At 39.1% G+C, this 27896-nt stretch overlaps 1 protein-coding gene across 4 annotated transcripts in view; it reads left to right on the top strand.

Moving 5' to 3' along the window:
- The window catches only part of SCAMP1 (secretory carrier membrane protein 1), a 120984-nt gene that overhangs the window by 26044 nt on the left and 67044 nt on the right, over positions 1-27896 (top strand). For all 4 annotated transcript variants that reach the window (XM_016953097.4, XM_024356592.3, XM_063811140.1 and 1 more), the window contains one exon: positions 4857-4934. In XM_016953097.4, coding sequence (XP_016808586.1) covers positions 4857-4934 — 78 coding nt within the window. The remainder of the gene's footprint in view (positions 1-4856; positions 4935-27896) is intronic.

Raw genomic sequence — 27896 nt, 5'->3', positions numbered from 1 at the left:
TTTGATGTTAATTGCATTGAATTTGCAGATTGCTTTTGGCAGTATGGTCATTTTCACAATATTGATTCTACCCATCCATGAGCATGGGATGTGTTTTCATTTGTTTGTGTCATCTATGATTTCTTTCAGCAGTGTTCTGTACTTTTCCTTGTAGAGGTCTTTCACCTCTTTGGTTAGGTATATTCCCAAGTTTTTTTTTTTTTTTTTTTGCAGCTATTTTAAAAGGGGTGGAGTTCTTGATTTGATTCTTAGATTGGTTGCTTTTGGTATATAGTATGGCTGCTGATTTGTGTACATTAATGTTGTACACAAATGTTTTAGTTTCCTGAAACTTTGCTGAATTCATTTACCAGTTCTAGGAGCTTTTTGGATGAATCTTGAGGGTTTTCTAGGTATATGATCATGTCATCAGCAAACAGCAATAGTTTGACTTCCTCTTTACTAATTTGGATGCCCTTTGTTTCTTTTTCTTGTCTAATTCCTCTGGCTAGGACTTCCAGTACGGTGTAGAATAGAAGTGGTGAAAGTGGGCATCGTTGTCTTGTTCCAGTTCCTAAGGGGAATGCTTTCAAGTTTTCCCCGTTCAGTGTAATGTTGGCTGTAGGTTTGTCATAGATGGCTTTTATTACCTTAAGGTATGTCCCTTTTATGCCAATTTTGCTGAGGCTTTTTCATAAAGGGATACTGGATTTTGTCAAATGCTTTTTTTTTGTCTATTGAGATGATCAGGTAATTCTTGTTTTTAATTCTGTTTATGTGGTGTATCACATTTATTGACTTGTGGATGTTAAGCCATGCCTGCATCCCTCTTATGAAACCACTTGATTATGGTGGATTATCTTTTTGATATGCTGTTGAATTTGGTTAACTAGTATTTGGTTGAGGATTTTTGCATCTCTGTTCATCAGGGATATTGGCCTGTAGTTTTCTTTTTTTGTTATGTCCTTTCCTGGTTTTGGTATTAGGGTGATACTGGCTTCATAGAATGATTTAGGGGGGGATTCCCTCTCTGTTTTTCGGAATAGTGTCAATAGGATTGATACCAATTCTTCATTGAATGTCTGATGGAATTCAGCTGTGAATCCATCTGGCCATGGACTTTTTTTTGTTGGTAACTTTTTAATTACCATTTCAGTCTCACTGCTTGTTACTAGTCTGTTCAGAGTTTATATTTCTTCCTGGCTTATTCTACAAGGGTTGTATATTTCCAGGAATTTATCTGTCTCCTCTGGGTTTTCTAGTTTATTTGTGTAATGGTGTTTGTAGTAGCCTTGAATGATCTTTGTATTTCTGTGGTATTGGTTGTAATGTCTCTTGTTTCATTTCTAATTATGCTTATTTGGATCTTTTCTCTTTTTTTCTTGGTTAATATTGCTAATGGTCTATCAGTTTTATTTCTCATTTCAAAGAACCAGCTTTTTGATTCTTTTATCTTTTGTATTTGTTTGTTTCTATTTCATTTAGTTCTGCTCTGATCTTGGTTACTTCTTTTCTTCTTCTGGGTTTGGGTTTGGTTTGTTCTTGTTTCTCTAGTTCCTTGAGGTGTGACCTTAGATTGTCTGTTTGTGCTGTTTCAGACTTTTTGATGTAAGCATTTAATACTATGAACTTTCCTTTTAGCACCACTTTTGCCATTTCCCAGCGGTTTTGATAGGTTGTGTCACTATTATTGTTCAGTTCAAATAATTTTTTAATTTCCATCTTGATGTTAATGTTGACCCAGTCATCATTCAGGAGCAGGTTATTTAATTTCCATGTATTTTTATGGTTTTAAGGGTTCCTTTTGGAGTTGATTTCCAATTTTATTCCACTGTGGTCTGAAAGAGTACTTGATGTAATTTTGATTTCCTTATATTTGTTGAGACTTTTTTTGTCCCTATGATGTGGTCTATCTTGGGGAATGTTCCATGTGCTGATGAAGAGAATGTATGCTTGTATGTTCTGCAGTTGTTGGGTAGAATATTCTGTAAATATTTGTTAAGTCTGGTTGTCCTAGGGTATAGTTTAAATCCATTGTTTCTTTGTTGACTTTTTGTCTTGATGACCTGTCTAGTGCTGTCAGTAGAGTATTGAAGTCCCCCACTATTATTGTGTTGCTGTCTATCTCATTTCTTAGGTCTAGTAGTACTTGTTTTATAAATTTGGGACCTCCAGTGTTAGGTGCATATGTATTTAGGATTTTGATATATTCCTGTTGGACTATTCCTTTTATCATCATATGATGTCCCTCTTTGTCTTTTTTAAGTGCTGTTGCTTTAAAGTTTGTTTTGTCTGATATAAAAATAACTACTCTTGCTTGCTTTTGGTGTCCATTTGCATAGAATATCTTTTTCTAGGCCTTTACCTTAAGTTTATGTGAGTACTTATGTGTCAGTTGAGTCTCTTGAAGACAGCAGATAGTTGGTAAATTCTTATCCATTCTGCCATTCTGTATCCTTTAAGTGGAGCATTTAAGCCATTTACAATCAACGTTATTTTTGAGATGTGAGGTACTGTTCTATTCATTGTGCTATTTGTTGCCTGAATACCTTTTCTTTTTTCTTTTTTTTTTCATTGTATTGTTTTATAGGGCCTGTGAGATTTATGCTTTACGGAGATTCCATTTTGGTGTATTTTGAGGATTTGTTTCAATATTTAGAGCTCGTTTTCATAGTTTTTGTAGTGCTGGCTTTGTAGTGGCAAATTCTCTCAGCATTTCTTTGTCTGAAAAAAGTATGTATCCTTCATTTATAAAGCTTAGTTTTGCTGGATACAGAATTCTTGGCTGATAATTGTTTTGTTTAAGGAGATTAAAGGTAGGACCTCAGCTCTTCTAGCCTGTAGGATTTCTGCTGAGAAATCTGTTAATCTGATAGATTTTTCTTTATAGGTTACCTGATGCTTTTGCCTCACAGCTCTTTAGATTCTTTCCTTTGTCTTGACTTTAGATAACCTGATGACTATGTGCCTAGGTGATGATGTTTTTATGATGAATTTCCCAGGTGTTTTTTGAGATTCTTGTGTTTAGATGTCTAGATCTCTAGCAAGGCCGGGGAAGTTTTCCTCAATTATTCTTTCAAATATGTTTTCCAAACTTTTAGATTTCTCTTCTTCCTTGAGAACAATTATTCTTAGGTTTGGTTGTTAAACATAATCCCAAACTTGTTGGAGACTTTTTTCATTTTTTAAAACTCTTTTTTTCTTTGTCTTTGTTGGATTGGGTTAATTCGAAAGCCTTGTCTTTGAGCTCTGAAGTTCTTTCTTCTACTAGCTCGATTTTATTGCTGAGACTTTCCAGTACATTTTTCATTTCTCTAAGTGTGTCCTTGGTTTCCAGAAGTTGCGATTGTTTTTTATTTATGCTATTTCACTGAAAATTTTTCCATTCATATCCTGTATCTTTTTTTTTTTTTTTTTTTTAATTTCTTTAAGTTGGCCTTTACCTTTCTCTGGTGCCTCCTTGATCGGCTTAAAAGTTGACCTTCTGAATTTTTTTTCTGGAAGTTTAGAGGTTTTGTCTTGGTTTAGATCCATTGCTGGTGAGCTAGTGTGATCTTTTCGGGGTGTTAACCTTGTTTTGTCATATTACTGGAATTGTTTTTTTTGTTTCTTCTTATTTGGGTAGACTATATCAGAGGGAAGATCTGGAACTCAAGGGCTGCTGTTCAGTTTCTTTTGTCCCACCGGGTGCTCCCTTGATGTGGTGCTCCTCCCTTTCCTGTAGGGATGGGGCTTCCTGAGAGCTGAACTACAGTGATTGTTATTTCTCTTCTGGATCAAGCCACCCACTGGAGCTACTGGGCTCTGGGATGTTACTGGGGACTGTCTGCAAAGAGTCCTGTGATGTGATCCATCTTCAGGTCTGTCAGCCATGGATACCAACACCTGTTCCCGTGGAGGTAGCAGCAGAGTGAAGTGGATATTTTTAAGTACGCTGGTTTTGTGTTGGTTGGCCTCCAGCCAGGAGGTGGCACTTTCAAGAGCACATTAGCTGCAGTAGTAGGAGGAGGATCAGGCGGTGGCAGGACCATAGAGCTCCCAAGAGATTATGTCCTTTGTCTTCGGCGTTCCTCGGCTGTCCCAGGAACCTGCAGCAGCAATCCACCTTCTTCAAAGGGTCTGTGGATTCTCTCGGATTTCGTGGTATGTTCCTGCATAGTTTTTGGAGCAAGAGGTTCACGATGTAGGTCTCCACTTGCTGCTCTGTCCATTAAGTGGGAGCTGCAAGTTAGTATTGCCTCCTATCTGCCATTTTCCCTCTCACTGTGTGATTTGGTTATTTTCATGAAAGCCTACTATTAAAAGATTTGAAAAATTGGAATGGTGTGATCATGTATTATACTTGGAAAAGGGAAGACAGTCTACGATCGTGTGGTGAAATAAACTACAGTAGAGATATTGGAGTAGAATAAAACAAGAGGTATTTAATATTGAATGCTCTAGATGTTGGCTGTATGACATTGATTTGTAATGCAGTATGAAATCTTCAGTGGGAAAAACTGAAGCTGTTATAAAAAGGAGGAATGTGAACTCTTTGTCGAGGCCAAAGGAAATGATGGTGGGTCTACCCGAGATGCTTTTGTGTAGTCAGTTCCACACAGCTATTAAGAGGTGGTCTACTTTTATCTTGATGTAATAGCTTGCCGCTGATTTGAATCTAACTCAGTTTTTGTTTTCCTTTGAGAATGTGAAGGTTGTATGGGTTTAAATTTCACCATTGTTGAAATGAGACAGTAAATCTGAGAGCCTTCTTTTATTTTCCTCTGTTAGCCTTGCTGCATGACCACAAGTATAGATAAAGCAAATGGTATGTAAATATCAAAATTATTTTTTAAAGGATAAGTAATCTTTTTTTTCTCCTTTGAATTTTATTCTAGGATCCATCAGTTACACAAGTGACAAGAAATGTTCCACCAGGACTTGATGAATATAATCCATTCTCGGATTCTAGAACAGTAAGATTATTCTTGCTTTTAAATGTTTAAATTGAAATTCAGTAGGAATTCTATTTTAACTATGATTTCTTTTTTAGTGGATTGGTTACACTTAAATAAAACAAATTGTTAATGTTTTATTTAGTATTCAGCAAACTTGGATTTTTTTAATATGTAGAAATATTAGTAGTAATTGAAGATTACCATGATGATCCTAGTGAAATACTTCAAATTTTCTTTTATGTTTTACAGATTAAATCACAATAGTCTTTCTAAAATGTAAACTTTTCCACATTACTTGAAATACTAGGAATTAGAGAAATATTTCTTGGTATACATGTTGTCTGCCTGATAATGTGGGGTGATTTTTTTTTACGTGGAAACTGTGTAGAACTGTACCATGAATGTTTGTATGATTGTCATTTGAATTAGATTATTCTGAATAGTACTAGCCTTCTGTTCTGGCAGAGTAGAACCTCTGGAACTTTACCCAGACTAGGAAAGCATATTTTTCCCCTCAAAATTTAGTTATTTTTTTCTTTTAAAAATTTATTTATTGTAGAGACAGTGTCTTCTATGTTCCCCAGGCTGGTCTTGAACTCCTGGTCTCAATCCATCCTCCCACCTCAGCCTCCCAAAGTGCTGCAACTACAGATGTGAGCCGTGGCGCCTGGCCTCAAAATTTAGTTTTGATTTATAAAATGTACAAGTATGAAAAAAATCCTCATAAAACAGTGTTTTGCTACTCTAGATGTATATGAGAAGCATCTAGGGGACTTTATTACACTACCCCTTATGGCCCTCATCTCTTAGAGTTAGGGCAATTTTTTTTTTTTAAAGTTCTTTTGATGATTTTATTGTGACCTAGATTTGAAAACTGTTGAGGTAGATTCTGTTGAGACTATCTCCAGAATTTCTGTGGCAAATAATTTCATCTCCTGTATTTGGGTCTGCCTCCAATACTTTGTTACCTTGCCCTGTGCATCTCTTCTATTTGGCTGTTCCTGAGTTGTGTCCTTTAATAAGCTACTAATAGTAAGTAAACTGCTTCCATGAGTTCTGAGAGCGCTTCTAGAAAATTATCAAATCCGAGGAGAGGGTCATGGAAACCCCCAGTTTATAGAAAGTTAGTCAGTATGGGCGGCAATCTGTGACTTGTGACTGGTGACTTGGGACTTGTGACTGGTGTCTGAAATGAGCCCTTAACCTGTGGGATCTGTGATAGTCCAGGTAGGTAGTATCAGAATTGAACTGAATTGTAGGACATCTAGATGGTGTCCAAAGAGTTGGGGAATTGGTTGGTGTTGGGGGAAAAAACCCCACACATTTGGTATCAATAGTATTGTTGGTAAAAACAGTCCAAAAGTAAAAGCATTAAAATAAGAATGAACTTTTAAATTTCTCTTTATTTCAAAGCCCTCATTTAACAGCCTTTGCTTATATGTAGCAAATTAATTCCAGGTTGGGATCACTAAAGTGCTCTTTGAGCATGTAAATTACAGGTTAAAACATGTGAAATGGCCAATAAGCTGACCAGTTTTGATATATAAAAATGGTGGTTTCATATGATTCAACCTTATAATGAATTAGTGCTGTGAATATGTGAGAGTGCAATTTGGTAGTAGTTGTTGAAGGGAAAAAAAGAAGAGCTGGCAAATTATATTCCACTGTATGTAGTTCTTTTAACTTGATTTCTAGGAGGTGGAGATTGGGAACAAGACCATTTTTAAACTTTGTCGATAAAGAATGAAAAGAGATTTTCTTTTTCTTTTTTTTTTTTTTATTGATCATTCTTGGGTGTTTCTCGCAGAGGGGGATTTGGCAGGGTCATAGGACAATAGTGGAGGGAAGGTCAGCAGATAAACACGTGAACAAAGGTCTCTGGTTTTCCTAGGCAGAGGACCCTGCGGCCCTCCGCAGTGTTTGTGTCCCTGGGTGCTTGAGATTAGGGAGTGGTGATGACTCTTAACGAGCATGCTGCCTTCAAGCATCTGTTTAACAAAGCACATCTTGCACCGCCCTTAATCCATTTAACCCTGAGTGGACACAGCACATGTTTCAGAGAGCACAGGGTTGGGGGTAAGGTCACAGATCAACAGGATCCCAAGGCAGAAGAATTTTTCTTAGTACAGAACAAAATGAAAAGTCTCCCATGTCTACTTCTTTCTACACAGACACGGCAACCATCCGATTTCTCAATCTTTTACCCACCTTTCCCCCCTTTCCACTCCACAAAACCGCCATTGTCATCATGGCCCGTTCTCAATGAGCTGTTGGGTACACCTCCCAGACGGGGTGGTGGCCGGGCAGAGGGGCTCCTCACTTCCCAGTAGGGGCGGCCGGGCAGAGGCGCCCCTCACCTCCCGGACGGGGCGGCTGGCTGGGCGGGGGGCTGACCCCCCACCTCCCTCCCGGACGGGGTGGCTGGCCGGGCAGAGGGGCTCCTCACTTCCCAGTAGAGGCGGCCGGGCAGAGGCGCCCCTCACCTCCCGGACGGGGCGGCTGGCCGGGCGGGGGGGCTGACCCCCCCCACCTCCCTCCCGGACGGGGCGGCTGGCCAGGTGGGGGGGCTGACCCCCCCACCTCCCTCCTGGACGGGGCGGCTGGCCGGGCAGAGGGGCTCCTCACTTCCCAGTAGGGGTGGCTGGGCAGAGGTGCCCCTCACCTCCCGGACGGGGCGGCTGGCCTGGCGGGGGCTGACCCCCACCTCCCTCCCGGACAGGGTGGCTGCAGGTGGAGACGCTCCTCACTTCCCAGACGGGGTGGCTGCCGGGCGGAGGGTCTCCTCACTTCTCAGACGGGGCGGCCGGGCAGAGACGCTCCTCACCTCCCAGACGGGGTCGCGGCCGGGCAGAGGCGCTCCTCACATCCCAGATGGGGCGGCGGGGCAGAGGCGCTCCCCACATCTCAGACGATGGGCGGCTGGGCAGAGACGCTCCTCACTTCCTAGATGGGATGGCGGCTGGGAAGAGGCACTCCTCACTTCCTAGATGGGGTGGCAGCCGGGAAGAGGCGCTCCTCACTTTCCAGACTGGGCAGCCAGGCAGAGGGGCTCCTCACGTCCCAGACGGTGGGTGGCCAGGCAGAGACGCTCCTCACTTCCCAGACGGGGTGGCGACCGGGCAGAGGCTGCACTCCCGGCACTTTGGGAGGCCAAGGCAGGCGGCTGGGAGGTGGAGGTTGTAGCGAGCCGAGATCACGCCACCGCACTCCAGCCTGGGCGCCATTGAGCACTGAGTGAACCAGACTCCGTCTGCAATCCCGGCACCTCAGGAGGCCGAGGCTGGCGGATCACTCGCGGTTAGGAGCTGGAGACCAGCCCGGCCAACACAGCAAAACCCCGTCTCCACCAAAAAAATACGAAAACCAGTCAGGCGTGGTGGCACGCGCCTGCAATCGCAGGCACTCGGCAGGCTGAGCAGGAGAATCAGGCAGGGAGGTTGCAGTGAGCCGAGATGGCAGCAGTACAGTCCAGCTTCGGCTTGGCATCAGAGGGAGACCGTGGAAAGAGAGGGAGAGGGAGAGAGAGGGAGAGGGAGACCGTGGAAAGAGAGGGAGACCGTGGAAAGAGAGGGAGAGGGAGAGGGAGAGCAAAAAGAGATTTTTATATAAATGTTTGCAAAACTTTACTAGCAAGAAATATGTTTAGCAGTTTTATATAGTAGCAGCTTTAGATTACTCTTATCAGTTGTAGTATTCTTCATCAAGCTGTCTACTTTGTGCCATGTGCTTTGCCTGTATTATCTTATTGAATTCTCATAATATTCAAAATTGATATTTTAAATTTCCGTTTTACTAATAAAGATCTGAGACACAGGTCAGCTAGCAAGTAAGTGGCAGAACTGGCTTATTAACTCGTGTTATCTGTAAAGCTTTTGCCTTTTTCATTTTGCTAGTGCTATCTTTGGAGATAGTTGCTTAAGAAATAGAAAAAATAGTCCTGGTCTTTGAAAGATTTCTCACCTAATTGGTGTAATTAAAAATTACACAGACACAAAGAAGATATATCCAGAACAAATAAAATATAAATCACGATTCTAAATGTTGAGACTTTATAGTTACAAAAAGATTTTCTGAAAGTGAATAGTCTTGAGCAAGGAGCTAGGCAATAGTGAGAAGCCAATTTACAATGAAACACTTCCCTTAGATTTGATGAACAGTGATATGGTGTCAGAACCAGGAAAATTCTTATGATAATTGGGTGCATTTTCCTCTGCACTGTTAACATGATGGAAAACACAGTTTAAATATTAAATATTCCTTTGTTTATTATATAATGTGATTTCAGAAATTTGTCCATTTTTGTGGCTGTGATTATTTTCCAAAGAGATTAGGTGTAGTTAGATAATTGATTTAAGTGGTATATTAGCATTAGACCTTGGTCCTGTTTTAGTTAATTGGTGGTATTCGTATTTTTATCGTAGGACAGTGTTTGTGAAACTGAAGCTTCTTGATTCTTGTATCAGGATATGGTGAGCTACTTGAGGTCAAGAAGGAAGATCTTCTAGCAGAATGCCTGAGTGTGTAATCTTGCTAAGATTTAGAAAGTTCCTGCCCTGTTCTTCTTTTTATTAAAATTGTTTTCTTCTGTACTTAATTTTTCTGTTTGAATGGAAACCTTAAGTTATTTAAGGAAGGCTACAGTATGGAAATTTTGAGTAATTATATACATATATATATATTTAGAGATAGGGTCTCACTCTGTTGCCCAGGCTGAAGTGCAGTGGCACAGTCGTTGCTCGTTGCAGCCCCAAACTCCTGAGCTCAAGCGATCCTCCTGCCTCAGCTTTTCAAGTAGCTAGGACTACAGGTATACTCTACCACATGTGGCTAATTATTTTCTGTAGAGAAGAGGTCTTGGTAAGTTGCCCAGGCTGGTCTCAAACTCCTGGCCTCAAGTGATCCTCCTGCCTTGGCCACCCAAAGTGCTGGGATTTTAGGTGTGAGCTACAGTGCTTGGCCTGAATAATTTTATAACTTATATATTCACCATTTTACACATTCAGAGAAAGGAGTTGTAACAAGACACTTTATAATATAGACTAAGTCATTTTATTGACAGTGTCATGAAAGCCTGTTGAGCACTTAAATGTGGCTAGTCTGAATTGAGATGTACTATAAAAATGGAAGATAGTCTTGAGTTATGAAATAATTTTTTTTTGTTTGAATTCAAAATGCATTTTTCTACTGAAATTATGTTGTGCATGGTAGGTAGGTTTTCTGGCCTACCCTCTAAAATCTAATGCATAAATAGAGAAATTATCCTTAAGAATCGATGTATGTTTATGGGGAATGTTTTTCTTTTCAATTAAGTTACAGTTGAAAATGCCTATTGCTGCTTGATTCTCACTAGTTTTGGCCACTGGTGAGGGCATTTGTGGCTTTAGACAGAATTTTTTTTGGTAGGTATTGAAGGTAAGGGATAGGGACACCTGTGTGTGGGAGAAGTGCAGCACTGCTGACAAATCCTTAGAGACATTTCTTGGGGCCTAGTTTACTGTCATGTTTCTTTTCATTAGGGATTGTCTGCCTGGTTCTTTTTCTGTTTCGCTAGTTGATGCCATATATGATTTCTGTCACATAGAGCAGAGAGAAGAACCACAAGAGAAAATTCCAGGTACTGACAGTGTGAGGGGGTATGCCCAGATGGTCATCTCTGACCATAAAGGGACATGGATAATTGGTTTATGTAAGGAAGTACTGCCTCTAACATAATTCAGGACATGAAGTAGACTGAGTCTAAAGAGGACCTGCATTTCAACCTAGGCCCTGTCACTAAGCAGTTGGTAACTTTAGGCAAACCATATAACCTCTTCGAAAATCTTTTTATATATATATATATATATATTACAATGAAGGCAGGGAGGAAAATGTTGAGTTAAATAATTTTATCTTTTTATAGACACAGGTTCTTGCTTTGTTGCCCAGGCTGGTCTCAAACTCCTGGACTCAAGAGATCCTCCTGTGTTGTCCTCCCAAAATGGATTACAGGCATGAACCACCATGCCTAGCTGAGTTAAATAATTTAGTATTAGTATCTCTTGAAAATTAGGACTAAAGCATCTAGCTGCAGGGACTGACTGGATATAATTGTACATAGTAGTTTACTCATCTTTAATACTGCCAAAGCATTCTGTATAGTTTAACACCTGTCTTTATTTTCTCTCGCTGTGCACTTCTTTTTTCTTTCTCTTTGCCTTCTGCTTCTCACTGTTTTGTATTCTTGGAGCTCATTATCTGTCCCTTCTGGAACCTCTTTGTTTCCAGTCTCATTTAATGATACTGTTGACTTATATCCTAGTATCGTTGGCTAGAAATACCCGATTTGTCTTTGGCGCTAACAGCTTCTTTTCCTACATCTAATCAGTTGCCACATCCTGTCACTTATACCTGCTGGAGATATTACCTGTCTGTTCTTTTCATTCTTTCTTACCTGTCCTAAGTCAGGCACTCATGTGAAATAATAGAATGACCTATCTAGTTATCTACTTCCAGCCTTCCTCTTCAAATCGCTTTTTATACTGTGACTGGACTTATTTTCCTAAAGCAGAGGTCAGATTAGGTCATCTACCTTCCTTAGAAATGATTATGCATTACCTACTCGGTAGTTTGGCATGTGAGACCATCCACGGTTTGACTTCAGACTTTTTGTTTTTATTTTAATTTTTTTCGTAGACCATTTTTTTAGGCTTTCAGAACAATTGAGCAGAAAGTACAGAGTACCAGTTTATTTTCTCCAGACTGTCTTTTTACTCTTATCTTCTAATGTGCCATTTGCTCTAGCCAAAGTCTAATTAACTCATGAACCCCCGACCCTATTGAGACTGACTCCCCATTGTATAGAGTCAAGAGAGACTGTGGGTGATCATAAGGCTTGGCTTCTCTAGGTATGTTTATCCCCTTCAATGGATCCAGATGAATACTTCACACTGGATATATTCATTTTCTGTTGCTGTGTAACAAATTACCATAAACTTAGCTGTGGCTCAGGAGTTCAGATACAGCATTACTTACTGGGTCCTTTGCTCAGGGTCTTACAAGGCTGTGGTCAAGCTGTTGTCTTGGCTGCATTCTCATCTAGAGGTTTAATTGGGGAAGAATCTGCTTCCAGGCTTATATAGATTGCTGGCAGAATTTATATCCTGGTGGTCGTATGACTGAGGGTCCTAGCTTTTTGCTGGCTATCAGCTGGAGGCCAACCATTGATTGTAGATGCTGTCCACAGCCTCCAGAGGCTATATAGTTTCTTGCCCCCTGGGCCTCTCCAACATGGCCACCTATTTTGGCAAGCCTTCAGAGAATCTTACTCCAGTCTGCGAAGAGGGAGTTTATATAATGTAACGTAATCAAAGGAGTGACATTCCATCATTTTTACCATATTCTCTTGGTTAGAAGCATGTCACAAGTCCTGTATGCACTCAAGGGAAGGGCATTATTACAAAGAGGTGAACATCAAGAGGTAAGAATCGTTAGGGTACACTTTAGAGTCTACCTGCCACACTGGGAATAAGATATGGTATATTAGGACTAAGTGTGTTTCCATCTGTGTCTTTATCCCCATTTAAAAGGGTCAAAGTAGAACCCCCAGAATACCTATCCCTCCCTATCCTTGACACATAGAGGATTTTTAGAGTAACAGAACTACTCTATATGATACTATAATGATGGATACATGTCATTATACATTTGTCCAAACCCATAGAATGTACAACACCAAGAGTGAACCCTAATGTAAACTGTGGATTTGGGTGATGATGATGTGTCAGTGAAGGTTCATAAGTTGTTACAAATGTCCACTCTGGTGGGAGATATTGATAATGGGGGAGACTGTGCATGTGTTGGGACAGGGATATATGGAAAATCTCTGTACCTTCCTTTCCATCTTGCTGTGAACCTAAAACTGCATTAGAAAAATAAAGTTAAAAAGTTAGTGAAGCAGGAAACCAAAAACTGACCAGGTTCAGTTCAGTTTTTGACATGTTGGATTTGCAATTTCCAAGACATCCAGATAGACATGTTTAGTAAGCAGTTGATTGTATGAATCTGGTGTTCATCAGAGAGGTCTGGGCTGGAAGATATACATGTGGGAATCATTGGCCCTTAGATGGTATTTAAAGGTATAAGACTGGATTTAATCATCAATTGAGTGAACATGTATTGCAGAGAAGCAAGACCTAAACTCCTGGTGCACTCGAATATTGGAGGTGGAAGGGCAGGAGGAGAAAAGAAATAAAGGAGACTGAGAAGAAACAACTTAGTGTTCTGAAAGCCAAGTGAAGAAAGTGTTTCAATAATGAGATAGTGATAAACTATCAATGCTGATGATAGAGCAAATAAAATTAAGACAGAAAATTTATCATTGAATTTAACAATGTAGAAGTCATTAGCTATCTTGAATAGTGTAGTTTTGGTTGAGTGTTGGGAGCAAATGCCTTACTAAAGTATCTTTAAGAAGAAAGAACTGGGAAAAGTGCAAATAGACAACTCTTTGTAGGATTTTTGCAGCAGTGGAGAGCAGAGAGTTTTTTTTAGGGAAGAGTATGAGAGAAATGGGGGCTGGAAAGGGAAAGGAGGTTAAGATAAAGTTTTGTTACAGTTACAGTAATCAAGACAATATGGTACTGGCATAGACATGCAAATCAGTGGAATAGAACTGACAGCCCAGAAATAAACACTTACATTTATGATCAACTGATTTTTGACAAGAGTGTCAGGATAATCCAATGGGAAAGAATAATCTTTTCAGTAAATGGTGCTGGAATAACTGGATGTCCACATACAGTAGAATGAAATTGGACTCCTACCTCATCCCATACATAAAAATTAGCTCAATCATAGACCTAAAGGTAAGCACTAAAACTATACAACTCTTAGAAGAAGACATAGGAGTAAATCTTCATGACCTTTAGTTAGGCCATGGTTTCTTAGATGTGACACTAAAAATACAAACAACAAAAGAGAAAACAGGCAATTTGGACATCAAAATTTAAAACTTTTTGTCCAAGAGCACTATCAAGAGAGTGAAAAGACAGCTCACAGAATGGGAAAATGTTTGCAGATCACATATTTGATAAAAGACTTGTATCCAGAATATATATTAAATTATTACAGTTCAATATTAAAAAGACAACCAGGCTGGGTGTGGTGGCTCATGTTTGTAATCCCAGCACCTTGGGAAGCTGAGGTGGATGGATCATTTGAGGTCAGGAGTTCAAGACCAGCCTGACCAACATGGCAAAACCCCATCTCTACCAAAAATACACAAATTGACCAGGAGTGGTGAGTCCACATGGACTCAGATGTTTCTCCTAAGAAGATAAATGGCCAATAAGCAGGTGAAAAAATGTTCAACATTGTTAGCTGTCAAGATGCAAATGAAAACCACAAGGAGGATACCACTTCACATCCATTAGGATGTCTATAATCAAAGAGTCAGGCAATAGCGAGTATTGGCAAGGATGTGGAGAATTGGAACCTTCACACACTGCTGATGGGAATGTAAAATGGTGCAGCTGCTTTGGAAAACAGTTTGCTAGCTCTAGGCATTTGTTAAACGTGGAGTTACCATATGACCCTGTAATTCCACTCTTGGGTACATACCCTTAAGAAGTGAAAACATATGTCCACATCAAAACCAGTACACAAATGCAACCAAAAATTGGAAATAGCCTATGTTCCTATCAACTGATGAATGGATAAATAAAACCTAGCATAAAAATAAATGAAGTAGTTACTACAACATAGTTGAACCTTGAAAACATTATGCCTTCACCATTATCAAACAATTGGTGAATCTATATTGACACACCATAATCACCCAAAGTCTATAGTTTATCCTAGGGTTCACCTCTTTTTTTTTTTTTTTTTTTTTGAGACAGGGTCTCACTTTGTTGCCCAGGCTTCAGTGCAGTGGCATGAATGTAGCTTACTGTGACCTCAAACTCCTGGGCTCAAGCAATCTTCCCACCTTGGCCTCCCAAAATGCTAGGATTACAGGCATAAGTCACTGTTTCTGGCCCAAGGTTCACTATTTTTTTTTTTTGAGACAGAGTCTTGCTCTGTCGCCCAGGCTGGAGTGCGATCTTGGCTCACTGCAACCTCCACCTCCTGGGTTCAAGTGATTCTCCTGCCTCAGCCTCCTGAGTAGCTGGGATTACAGGTTTGCACCACCACACCCGCCTACTTTTTTGTATTTTTAGTAGAGACGGGGTTTCACCATGTTGGCCAGGCTGGTCTCAAACTCCTAGCTTCAGGTGATCCCCCTGCCTCAACCTCCCAAAGTGTTGGGATTACAGGCATGAGCCACCGCGCATGGCCCCAGCGTTCATTCTTGATGTTGTACATTCTGTGGGTTTGGACAAATGTGTAATGACCTATATCCATTATTATAACATCATACCGAATAGTTTCATTGCCTTGAAAATCCTCCGTGCTGTACTTATTCATCTCTTTGCCCCTTCCCAGACCTTGGCAACCACTGATCTTTTTACTGTCTCCATAGTTTTGCCTTTTCTACAGTGTCATATAGTTGGAATCATACATAATGTAGCCTTTCAGATTGGCTTTTTTCACTTAGTAGTATGCATAATAAGGTTCCTCTATGTCTTTTCATGGCTTATTAGCTCATTTCATTTTAATGCTGAATAACATACTATTGTCTGGATGTACCACAGCTTATTTAGCCATCCACAAACTCAAGGACATCTTAATTACTACCAAATTTTGGCAGTGATGAATAAAGCTGCTATAAATAACTGTATGTGGGTTTTTTGTATGGATGTAAGTTTTCAGTTCCTTTGGATAAATACCAAGGAATAGACTGACTGGACCATATGGTAACAGTATGTTTAGTTTTGTAAGAAACTGCCAAACTATCTTTCAAAGTCTGTACTATTTTGCACTCCAACCAGCAATGAATGAGAGTTTCTGTTGCTCTACATCCTCTCCAACATTTGGTGTTATCAGTGTTTTGGATTTTGGCCATCTTAATTGGTGTGTAGTGGTGTCATTGTTTTAGTTTGCATTTCCCTGATGACATATGATGTGGAGCACCTTTTTATGTGCTCACTTGCCATCTTTGTATCTTCTTTTATGAAGTTTCTGTTAAGGTCTTCTGTCCATTTCTTAATTGGTTTGTTATTGTTGAATTTTAAGGGTTCTTGTATCTTTTGGATAACAGTTCTTTATCAGATGAAAATATTTTCTCCCAGTCTGTGGTTTCTGTTCTCATTCTCTTGACATTGTCTTTTGCAGAGCGTTAATTTTAAGGAAGTCCAGCTTTTCAATTATTTCTTTCAGGGATCATGCCATTGTTGTTCTATCTAAAAAGTCATCACCATACCCAAGGTCAATTAAGTTTTCTCCTGTGTTATCTTCGAGGAGTTTTATTGTTTTGCATTTTATATTTAGGCCTATGATCCATTTTTAAATATTTGTTTATTTTAGTGACAGGGTTTTGCTGTGTTGCTCAGGCTGGTCTTGAACTCTTAAGCTCAAGGAATTCTGCCTTGGCCTCCCTAGTAGCTGGGACTATAGGCATATGCTTGGCTTCTGTGATCCATTTTGAATTAATTTTGCTCTAGCACCATTTGTTGAAAAGACTGTTCCATTGTACTGCCTTTGCTCAGTTGTCAAAGATCAGTTGACTGTAGCTATGTGGGTCTATTTTTGGGCTCTCCATTCTGTCCTGTTGGTCTGTTTTTCTAATCTTTTGTCAATACTATACTGTATGGATTACTGTTACTTTATAGTAAGTGAACTCTAGTAGTGTCAATCTTCCAACTTTATTCTTCTCTTTCCATATTGTGTTGACTGTTTTGGGTTTTTTGCCTTTCTATATAAACTTCAACATTAGTTTGTCAGTGTCCACAAAATAACTTGCTGGGATTTTGATTGGGATTGCGTTGAATCTGTAGATCAAGTTGGGAAAACCTGACATCTTAACAGTGTTGAGTCTTCCTATCCATGATCATGGAATATCTTTTATTCTTCTTTGATTTCTTTCATCAGTTTTGTAGTTTTTCACATATAGAATGTATACATATTTCATTAGATTTATGCCTGTTTTACTTTGGGAGATGTTTATATAAATGGTATGGGTTTAATTTGAAATTCGACTTGTTCATTGCTGTTACATATGAAAGTGATTGACTTTTGTATATTAACTTTGTGTTGTGCAACCTTAGTATAATCATTTATTAGTTCTAGGAGGTTTTTGTCAGTACCATTGAATTTTCCATGTTGATGATCTTGTTATCTGTGAACAAAGACAGTCTTATTTGTTTCTTCTTAATCTTCATATCTTTTTTTTGGGTCTTATTACATTAGTTAGGACTTCTAGTACAGTGTTGAAAAGGAGTGGTGAGAGGGGACATCCTTGCCTTTTTCCTGATCTTAGCTGGAAAGCTTCTAGTTTCTCACCAATAAGTTGATGTTAGCATTGGGCTTTTTGTAGGTGTTCTTTATCAAATTGAGGAAGTTCCCCTCTATTCCTAGTTTGCTGAATGGTTTTATTATGCATGTGTGTTGGATTTTGTGAAATGCTTTTTCTGTATCTACTGATATGGTCATATGATTTTTCTTTTTTAGCCTATTGATGTAATGAATTACATTAATTGAATTTCGAATGTTGAACCAGCCTAGGATACCTGGAGAAAATCCCACTTGGTTTTGTATGTGATTCGTTTCATATATGGTTGGATTCAATCTGCTGATATTTTTTTGGAGATTTTTGCATCCATGTTCATCAGAGAATATTGATCTATAGTTTTTTTGTAGTGTCTTTGGTTTGATATGAGGGTATTTCTAGCCTCATAGGATGAGTTAGGAAGTCTTTCTTTTGCTTCTTTCCTCCGATTGAGACTGTATGGAATTAGTAAAATTTCTACCTTAAATAATTGGTAGAATTCACCAGTGGATCCGTCTGGGCCTGTTACTTTCTGTTTTGGAAGGTTATTACTTATTGAGGCAATATCTTTAACAAATAGAGGCCTATTTAGATAGCCTGTTTCTTCTTCTGTGAGTTTTCACAAATTGCATTTTCTGAGGCATTGGTCCATTTCTTGTAGGTTATCAGATTTGTGGGCATAGAGTTATTTATAGTATGTCTTGGTTATCATTTTAATGTCTATGGGACCTTAGTGGATGTCTCTTCCTTCATTTCTGATATTAGTAATTTGTGTCCTCCCTTTTGTTCCTCCTTAGGGAGCCTGGCTAGAGGCTTATTGAGTTTATCGATCTTTTGAAAAAGCCAGGTTTTCATTTTGTTGATTTTTTTTCTATTGATTTTCTGTTTTTAATTTCGTTGACTTGTGCTCTTATTTCTTTCCTTCTGCTTATTTTGGATTTAATTTGCTCTTCTTTTTCTAATTTCCTAACATGGAAACTTGGAGTATGGATTTTAGATCTTTCTTATCAAATATATGCACTCAATGCTATGCATTTTCCTCTAAGCCCTGCTTTCACAGCATCCCACAAATTTTGATAAGATGTACATTTTTTTTCCACTTAGCTCAAAATACTTTAAAATTTCTCTTGAGATTTCTTCTCTGACTTGTGTTATTTAGAAGTATCTTTTTTAATCTTCACATATTTTGGGATGTTTCAGTTTTCTTGTTATTGATTTCTCATTTAATTCCCTTGTTTGAGAGTAAATACTATATTTGTTTTTTTTTTTTAATTTGTTAAGGTGTGTTTTATGTTACAGAATGTCTTCTGTCTTGGTGAGTGTTCCATGTGAACTTGAGAAGAATGTGTTTCTGCTTTTGGATGAAGTGGTTGATAGGTGTTAATTATATCCAATCAACGGATGGTATTGTTGAATTCAGCTATGTTCTTAATGATTTCTTGCCTGCTAGATCGGTCCATTTCTGATTTGAGGGGTGTTTGAGTCTACAACTATAATAGTAGTTTCATCTGTTTCTCCTTGCAGTTCCATTAGTTTTTGCCTCTTGTAGTTTGATGCTCTGTCATTAGGTGGATATACATTAAGGAATGCTATGTCTTGGAGAATTGACCCATGTGTCATTATTTAATGCCCTTCTTTATCTCTAATAACTTTCTTTGCTTTGAGTCTGCTTTTTCTGAAATTTTTTATCAGTGTTAGCATGGTATATTTTTCTGTTTACTTCTAATCCATATGTTTATTTATATTTAAAGTGGGTTTCTTATAGACAACATATAGTTGGGTCTTGTTTTTTGATCATCTCATAATCTTTTAATTAGTGCCTTGAGACCGTTGATGTTCAAAGTGATTATTGATTTAGTTGGGTTAATATATATCATATTGATTGCTGTTTTCTGTTTGTTGCCCTTGTTCTTTTTGTCTTCTACTCTTGGTGGTTTGTTTTGTTTTATTTTGAGACTGTTTCACTCTGTCACCCAGGCTGGAGTGCAGTGGCTCAATCCCCAATCTCAGCTCACTGCAACCTCCGCCTTCCAGGTTCAAGCAATTCTCCTGTTTCAGCCTTCTGAGTAGCTGCGATTACAGGCACCTGCCATCACACCTGGCTAATTTTTGTATTTTTCGTAGAGGCAGGGTTTCACCATGTTGGCCATGCTGGTCTCAAACTCCTGGCCTCAAGTGATCTGCCTGCCTCGGCCTCCCAAAGTGCTGGGATTACAGGCATGAGCCATTGTGCCCAGCCCTCTTGGTGAGTTTAATAGAACATTTTATATGATTATAATTTATCTCCTTCCTGGTTGCCCTAGAGTTTGCAATATACATTTATAACAAATCCAAACCTACATACAAATAACTATACTGTTTCACAGGTAGTGTGAGTGCCTTATAATAAGAATATGATTCCTCCCTCCCATCTTTGTATCATTGCTGTCATTCATTTCGCTGATATATAAGCATATATAAACGTATATGTGTATATATATGCACACACAAGATATTTGCAGAAGAACCCATAATTGAATACATTGTTGCTGTTATTATTTTGAACCAACTGTTTTCTCTTAGACCATTTGAGAATAAGAAAAATAAGACGTGGTGTCTCATGCATGTAATCAGCTTTGGGAGGCCAAGGTGGGAGGATTGCCTGAGGCCAGGGATTCAAAACCAGCCTAGGCAATGTAGTGAGATCCCATTGAGATCCTGTCTCTACAAAACAAAACAAAACAAAACAAAAAACAAAAATTAGCCAGGCATCGGCCTGGTGCAGTGGCTCACGCCTTTAATCCCAGCGTTTTGGGAGGCTGAGGCGGGCGAATCACTTGAGGTCAGGAGTTTGATACCAGCCTGGCCAACATGGTGAAACCCTGTCTCTACCAAAAATACAAAATTAGCTGGGTGTGGTGGCATGCGCCTGTAGTCCCAGCTACTTGGGAGGCTGAGGCAGGAGAATTGTTTGAACCCAGGAGGCGGAGGCTGCAGTGAGCCAAGATCGTGCCTAGGGGACAGAGTGAGACCTGTCTCAAAAAAAAAAAAAAAAAAAAAAAAGGCATGGTGGGCATGCCTGTTGTCCTAGCTACTCAGGAGGCAGAAGGATTGCTTGAGCTCAGGAGTTTGAGGCTACAATTTGCTGTGATCATGCTACTGCACTCCAACCTGAGTGACAAAGTGAGACCCTGTCTCAAAAAAAAAAAAAAAGGGTTTTAAACTTCGTCTATTTCTTGTATGCTCATGCTTTCTTTATGTGGATCCAAGTTTCTGACCTATATTATTCTCATTCTCTCTACAGAACTTACATATATTTAAAAATATTTAATATTTCACTGCAGCCTTGACCTCCCAGGTGGATGGGACTACAGGCATGTGCCACCAAGGCTAATTTTTTTATTTTTTTAGAGATGGGGTCTCACTATATTGCCCAGCCTGGTCTCAAACACCTGGGCTCAAACAGTCCTCTTGCCTCAGCCTCCCAAAGTGTCGGGATTATAGGTGTGAGCCACTGTGCCCAGCCTTACAGGTTTTTTTTTTTTTTTTTTTTTTTTCTAGGCTGACATGATGTACTGGGTAAAAGGAATTGCTGTAATTAGGTCTTTAGTTGTGTGGTGGTAAGGTGTTCAGAAGCACTCTATAGTCCTGTGATTAGGTCTCAGTCTTTTATTGAGTCTATGGACTTCACAAATGTTTCGAAGTTGTTTTCTTCTTTCTTAGGTGGGACAGAATGGCTAGAGTTGGCTGCAGTTGGGTATTTCCCTTCCCCCAGGTGAGTTAGGCTCTGATAAGCCCCAACAGGTTAGGCACTGGTTAAATAGTTTCTCCTGAGGGGAGGCCTTGTTAAGAACAGAGTGCTCTGGTGTTTTTCAAAAATGGTTCTTCCCCACTCCACTTGTTAGAAGAAGGAGGGGATTTTTTTCTCCATGTACTATGAGTTGAGTTCCTGGAGATAAAACAAAAGTGCGAGGGGACTCACCACATGAATGGGTTCCCCTGTAGATTTTAACTCTCAGTGTTGTCTATGCTGAGCCTCCAACAATTTCTTAATTACAGTTAAGGTTTTTCTACCCCAGTAATGGTTCTTGCAGTGGTTTCTGCTAGAGAGCTTTTGCTCTGGCAAATTGTTACTCCTTGTATTGACCTATTTCTGCAGTCATGGGGCAGCAATTTGCCCTGTGTCCTCACATCTCTTAACGATCCAGAATGAATTAATGATTTTTTAGTTTGTTCATCTTTTCACTTGTTGTTAGGGTGGAGTGGTAAATTCTAAACTCCTTATACATGAAACTGGAAACTGAAAGTCCCCTTTACTTGCTTTAATTTTTTTCAGAGTAAAAACCATGAGTCTTTAAAATAGCCTTTAATCTGATCCCTAATATTCTTTGTTCTTCATCTTGTCGCACCCTCTCCCTGTGTATTCCTGTCTAGCACGCTGATTCCTCACATATTCCGTGCATTCTCCTGACTTTGCATTGGTTGTCACCTCTGCTTAAAATGGTCTTCCCCCCAGGTAGATAATCTGCAAGACTTACTTTCTCACCTCCTTGAAGTCTTTGTTCAAATATTGACTTCCCCAATCACCTTTGTAAACTTATTCTGTCAGCCTGTACTCGTGACCTCTTCACTCTGGTCTTTTTGTTGTTGTCCCGTAAAATGATTGCCTTTTAAGATGCTCTAGAATGTATTTGTTCAATATGTGTATTGTTTATCTTCTGTTGCTGGAATGTAGCTTTATGGGAGTAGGGGTGTTTGCCTATTTTGTTCATTAATGTATCCCAATTCCTGTATATGTTTGTGGCCCATTGTAGTTGACCAATGAATGTTTGATGAATGTATGAATGAATGGATATGGTCACATTTGTTCGTTTATGTTCCTTTATCTATTTGAAAACTCCCATACTGGTATATTTCTTCTTTCCTATTACACACGTCCTTCCCCAGACAATTATCCTAATCTTCAAAAACCTTATTTTAAAGTGATTAGTCTAATAAAATTATGTCTGTTTGTCCTGATTCTGAGATTAGTATGTGTAAACTTTCAGCACTCTTAATAACAAGGGAATCTGTGTTAAGCATAGCCACAGTCATTTCTTCTCTGCTGAATCAGAGGCTGTTAAAGTGAGTGAAAGCTGCAGAAAGTTTCAGGATCCTTTTGGCAGTTTAAGTGAAAGAAATAAAACAGTGTTTTATAGAAGCTGTAAACTTTGTTGCCTTAGAGGGGAGTTCTCAAATTTTAAGGTGTCTAAGAATTACCATGGGGAGTTTGTTAAAAATGGTAGTTTGTTAAAAGTACAAATTCTCTCTTCTAATCCCTGAGGTTCTGAATCAATAGGTTCATAGAAGGGCCCAGAGTTTGCATTTTCAGTAAGTACCTGGGGTTTCTGATACGGGATGTCTGTGAATATAAATTAAGTAACATTCTTTTAGACCCTACATACACTTAGGCTGTTTTTTGGTTTAGAGATGGAAGAGAAAGAGCTGGAGAAAGCAAGAAGAAATTTCTGGAATAGGTGTTTAGAATGTGGAAGAAAACCTGGAAGGAGAAAATATATTTGCTTATGCATGACAAAGACAACTCATGAACTTCCTGTGCCTTGAAGAGACCTTGGGTATTCATTTATTTAAAATGAATCACCCTTGGAATTTCCAGTGCAGAGAGCTTACTATATTATAGAGCAGTCCATCCACTATTGTATAATCATGATTATTATAATGTTCTTAATTCTCTTGAGCCAATATATTTTTCTATAATTTTTATCTGTTTGTCCTAGCCAAACCGAAGAGGCAAATGTAGTAAGGTAATTCGTGTTAAAATATAAAATAATTATAACCCTTATTTTTCTAAGAGATATTTAAGCATGTAGTCTATTCCCAGTTTGTTAAATTTCATCCATCCATGGGATGAGGATATACAGCCTTGCTCTGCCAGACTTTGTTTTTGATTCTGCCTCCGGGGTCAGTTCTCTCATTCTCTTCCAGGTCTGTTCCAGTTTTGTTCTTTGTCTCTAACTCTGCACACTCTGCTTTTCTCAGTACTTCAAGTTTTTCCCAGGTACAGCCAAAGTAGTGGCAGACACAGTTCTAGGTTTGTCAGGAGAGGAGCTTACTGTAGTACATTTGGTTGCAGTAGAGTGTTTTCTTTTTCCCTGCCAATAGGTTGGCTTTCCTTCTGTATTTGGAGTTTTGGTCCATGTAAAATGAAGATGATATACTATGGAGTGCCCAGTGAGATAGAGAGGTCTTCCTTTTTGCATCTCAAATTTTTCTTCTCCCGTCATTTTTTTGTTGTTGTTATCCCTAAAGTAGAAGTTCTGTTAGTGAGGGTCTATTGGTAGTACTTTTTTCAGTATTTATTGTTATCATTTCATCTTGGTTCTCAAACAGCTGATCTGACTGGTTTTAGAGTTCTGCATTATCAGTTATTTTCTCTCAGCCATTTAGCACATTATACTTGAGCTTGCATTGTTGCTGTTGAGAAACTAGCTCAGTCTTAGGATCTTAGGTGAAAAGATACGCAGTGGTTTATAGGTGACCTTCCTTTGTGTGGGAATTATCCTTTTTTTTTTTCTTGCAGTTTTTAAAGTTTGCTCTTTCATTGTGATGTATCTGAGTGTTACTATTTTTAAAACTTGGCTTGTGTTTTAGGGTTTTGAATCTGAGAATTAGTGTCTTCATATACTGTTTAAACATTGACTCTCCCTTATCCTGTTTTTTTTTTCCCCTCTGGACCTCTTAATTGTATGTTAGACCTTCTCAATCATCATGTCTTATAATTTCTCATATTTACATTTTTTGGATCTCTGTGCTGTGTCATTAGATTCACTTCCATTCCTTTATTATTTCATCTTTGTGTAGTTTGCTGTTCAACTTGTCTATTAAATTTATAATTTAAAAGTCATTATTATAGTTTTCATTTCTAGAATTTCATTTAAGAAGCTGGCCAATTCTGATAGTCTCTTGTTAGTCAAACTTGTATTACCCTCTTATTTCTTTATTAAACACACCTGTTTTGTATCTGATAATTCAAATATATTCAGGTCTTATTTTGTAATTTGCTATTTCTGTGGACCCTTGTGGTTTGTTTCCTCATAGATTTAAATCATAAGCCAAAGTTACTTGGAACTTAATCTGTGTTAATTTCTTGAAGCCTGGTGTATTAGTCAGTTCTCATGCTGCTAATAAAGACATACCCGAGACCAGGTAATTTATAAAGAAAAAGAGGTTTAATGGACTTGCAGTTCCACATGGCTGAGGAGGCCTCACAATCATGGTGGGAGGTGAAGGACAAGCAAAGGCACGTGTTACCTGGTGGCAGGCAAGAGAGCATGTGTAGGGGAACTCCCCTTTATAAAACCATCAGGTATCATGAGATTTATTCACTGTCATGAGAACAGCATAGGAAAGACCCACCCCCATGATTCAGTTACCTCCCACCAGGCCCCTCCCATGACACGTGGGAATTATGGGAGCTGCAATTCAAGATGAGATTTGGGTGGGGACACAGCCAAACCCATGTCACCTGGTTTTAATGTTTGTTCCTCTACTTTTGCCAAATGCCTGAGGCCACTACCAGCCTGAGATCCTTTTCAATGAAAATTGGAGGTTGGATTATCTTGTCTATGTGGGTAGTGGAATTCTGACCTGAGATCTGCAAGTTGGTAGGTTTTTGGTTTTTGTTTTGTTTTGTTTTGTTTTGGAGACAGGATCTTGCTCTGTTGCCTAGGCTGGAGTGTAGTGGCGTGATCTTGGCTCGTTACAACCTGCCTCCTGGGCTCAAGCTATCCTTCTGCCTCAGCCTCCTAAGTAACTGGGACTCCAGGCATGTGCCACCACACTTGGTAAATTTTTAAATTTTGGTGTAGAGCTGAGGTCTCACTATATTGCCCAGGCTGGTCTCAATCTCCTGGCCTTGAGTGATCCTTCCACCTCAGCCTCCCAAAGTGCTGAGATTACAGGTGTGAGCCACCATGCCTGGCCATTGGTAGGTTTATGACTGGGAATTCTCAGGGAAGATTTCCCTTTTTTCCTCCCTTCTACATCCAGAATTAAGGACAAGACATGGAGGTATTCCCATCATTTATTTTTCTTCTGTGAAACTGCTTTTTTCTTACTCATCCACTGAAATGGTCGTTTTTTAGAGACTCCTGGCTTTATGCAGGGATCTTGTCAATCCCTTACCATCCTTGTACCAGCTCCAAAGCTTTGTCTCTAGTTTACTAGTGCAGATGGATCACTAGTAATTTGGTGAATGGTTTGGTATCAAGGCTGTTCTTTCTTTGGATTTAGTAGTTCCTGCTTTCTTGCCTCCCAGGATTTCTTGTTGCGTTAGTTGTGTATTTACAATATTATTTAAATAAAATTTGGTCTAGTATTTTAGGTATTATGTACTAGAAGGGGATCTCTACATATGGGTGATCTGCTATGTTTTAAGAAGTGAAAGTCTTGAGTGGCTTGTTTTATATTTATATATATATAGATAGAGACAGAGACACATATAGATACACACACACACACACACACACACACACGCATAGACGCTCATCTGTGCCAGAGTGAAAAGTTGGAAATGAACTGGGAACCATCATCACAATAGGTATTTAGTAGTGATGAAAAGAGGTCGTCCTCCAGAATTCTACTTGGCTTGAGTTGGCTAATCCAGTATGTTGTGGCTGAAGAAAATACTGGGTCTTTAACATCTACAGATGTGAAGAAATTATCAGGATAATAGCTATTAGATTTATGTCAGTGCTATTAGAGATTTGTGGCTCTCCAACATTTCTCATCATTGCTATACTGCAAGCAACTATGGCCTTAAATATATCGCATTACCAGCTCTAACCCTACCTTCATCCTTATCTACTAGTTTATTATACTTAATACTTCCTTGGTTATTTAAAGTAATACAGCATTTATAGCAAGGTTTCAGCTGGGTGCATTCTTGGGTAATTTCTTCTGTGTTTTTCCTGAAATATGCTGCTGCCAGGCTAACTTTGCCAGACATTTTTTTAGTATTTGGTCATTGTTTTATTGTTGCTGCTTATTACACCAAGAAGACAGGGCTTTGGGGTGATGCTTTTGGTTTTTTGCTGGGGGAAGATCTTTATTACTGATCAAGATAGCAATTCTAAATGCCATGTGAACTTGGGACAATATATGTGAGAATTATATCTCACTTAAGGTGCCGGGAACTCTTTTTCTTTCTTTTTTTTTTTTTTTTCAACTTTTTAAGTTCTGGGGTACGTGTGCAGGATGTGCAGGTTTGTTACATAGGCAAACGTGTGCCGTGGTGGTTTGTTGCACAGATCAACCCATCACCTAAGTATTAAACCCAGCATTCACTAACTATTCTTCCTGATGCTCTCCCTTTGCCCACCCCTAATCCCCATCCCCATCTCCCGACAGGCCCCAGTGTGTGTTTTTCCCCTCCATGTGTCCATGTGTTCTCAATGTTCAGTTCCCACTTATGAGCGGGAACATGCTGTTTGGTTTTCTGTTCCTGCATTAGTTTGCTGAGGATGCTGGCTTCCAGCTTCAACCATATCCCTGCTAAGGACATGATCGCATTCCTTTTTATGGCTGCATGGTATTCCATGGTGTATATGTACCACATTTTCTTTATCCAGTCTATGATTGATGGGCATTTAGATTGATTCCATGTCTTTGCTATTGTGAATAGTGCTGCAGTAAACATAGGTGTGCATGTGTCTTTGTAGTAGAATGATTTATATTCCTTTGGGTATATACACAGTAATGGGATTGCTGGGTCAAATCGTATTTCTGCCTCTAGATTTTTGAGGAACCACCACATTGTCTTCCACAGTGGTTGAACTAATTGACACTCACACCAACAGTATAAAAGCATTACTTTTTCTCCATAACCTCGCCAGCATCTGTTGTTTTCTGACTTTTTAATAGTTACCATTCTGACTGGTGTGAGACGGTATCTCATTGTGGTTTTGATTTGCATTTTTCTAATGATCAGTGATGTTGAGCTTTTTTTTCATATGTTGGCCCCATGAATGTCTTCTTTTGACAAGTGTCTGTTCATGTCCTTTGCCTGCTTTTTAATGGCATTTTTTTCTTGTAAATAAGTTTAAGTTCCTTATAGACTCTGGTTATTAGACTTTTGTCAGATGGATAGATTGCAAAAATTTTCTCCCGTTTTGTAGGTTGTCTGTTCACTCCGCTGATAGTTTGTTTTGCTGTGCAGAAGCTCTTTAGTTTAATTAGATCTCATTTGTCAATTTTTGCTTTTGTTGCAATTGCTTTTGTAGTTTTTGTCATGAAATCTTTGCCCGTGCCTACACCCTGAATGGTATTGCCTAGGTTTTCTTCTACAGTTTTTATAGTTTTGGGTTTTACATTTAAAGGACCATACTTTTCTAATTGGAGAAGTTAGCATTGATTAGCCTTAGTTTTTCTGCCCATTAATAAGAGATACTGGGTATGGGGGAACAAGCATTTGGAAAAGAGAATTTGTGATTATTTTAGTGACAAAAGATTATAATGGAGATTTTAAAAATACAAGAAAATGCTCTTAATCCCACTGCCCAGAAATAATCCCTATTAACATTTTGATATATTTTCATCTT

The sequence above is a fragment of the Pan troglodytes genome, chromosome 4 (assembly GCF_028858775.2).
Source record: "Pan troglodytes isolate AG18354 chromosome 4, NHGRI_mPanTro3-v2.0_pri, whole genome shotgun sequence".
Classification (NCBI taxonomy): Eukaryota; Metazoa; Chordata; class Mammalia; order Primates; family Hominidae; genus Pan; species Pan troglodytes.
Note: the sequence above shows the minus strand (reverse complement) of the source record. Positions and strands in the feature narration are given on the sequence as shown.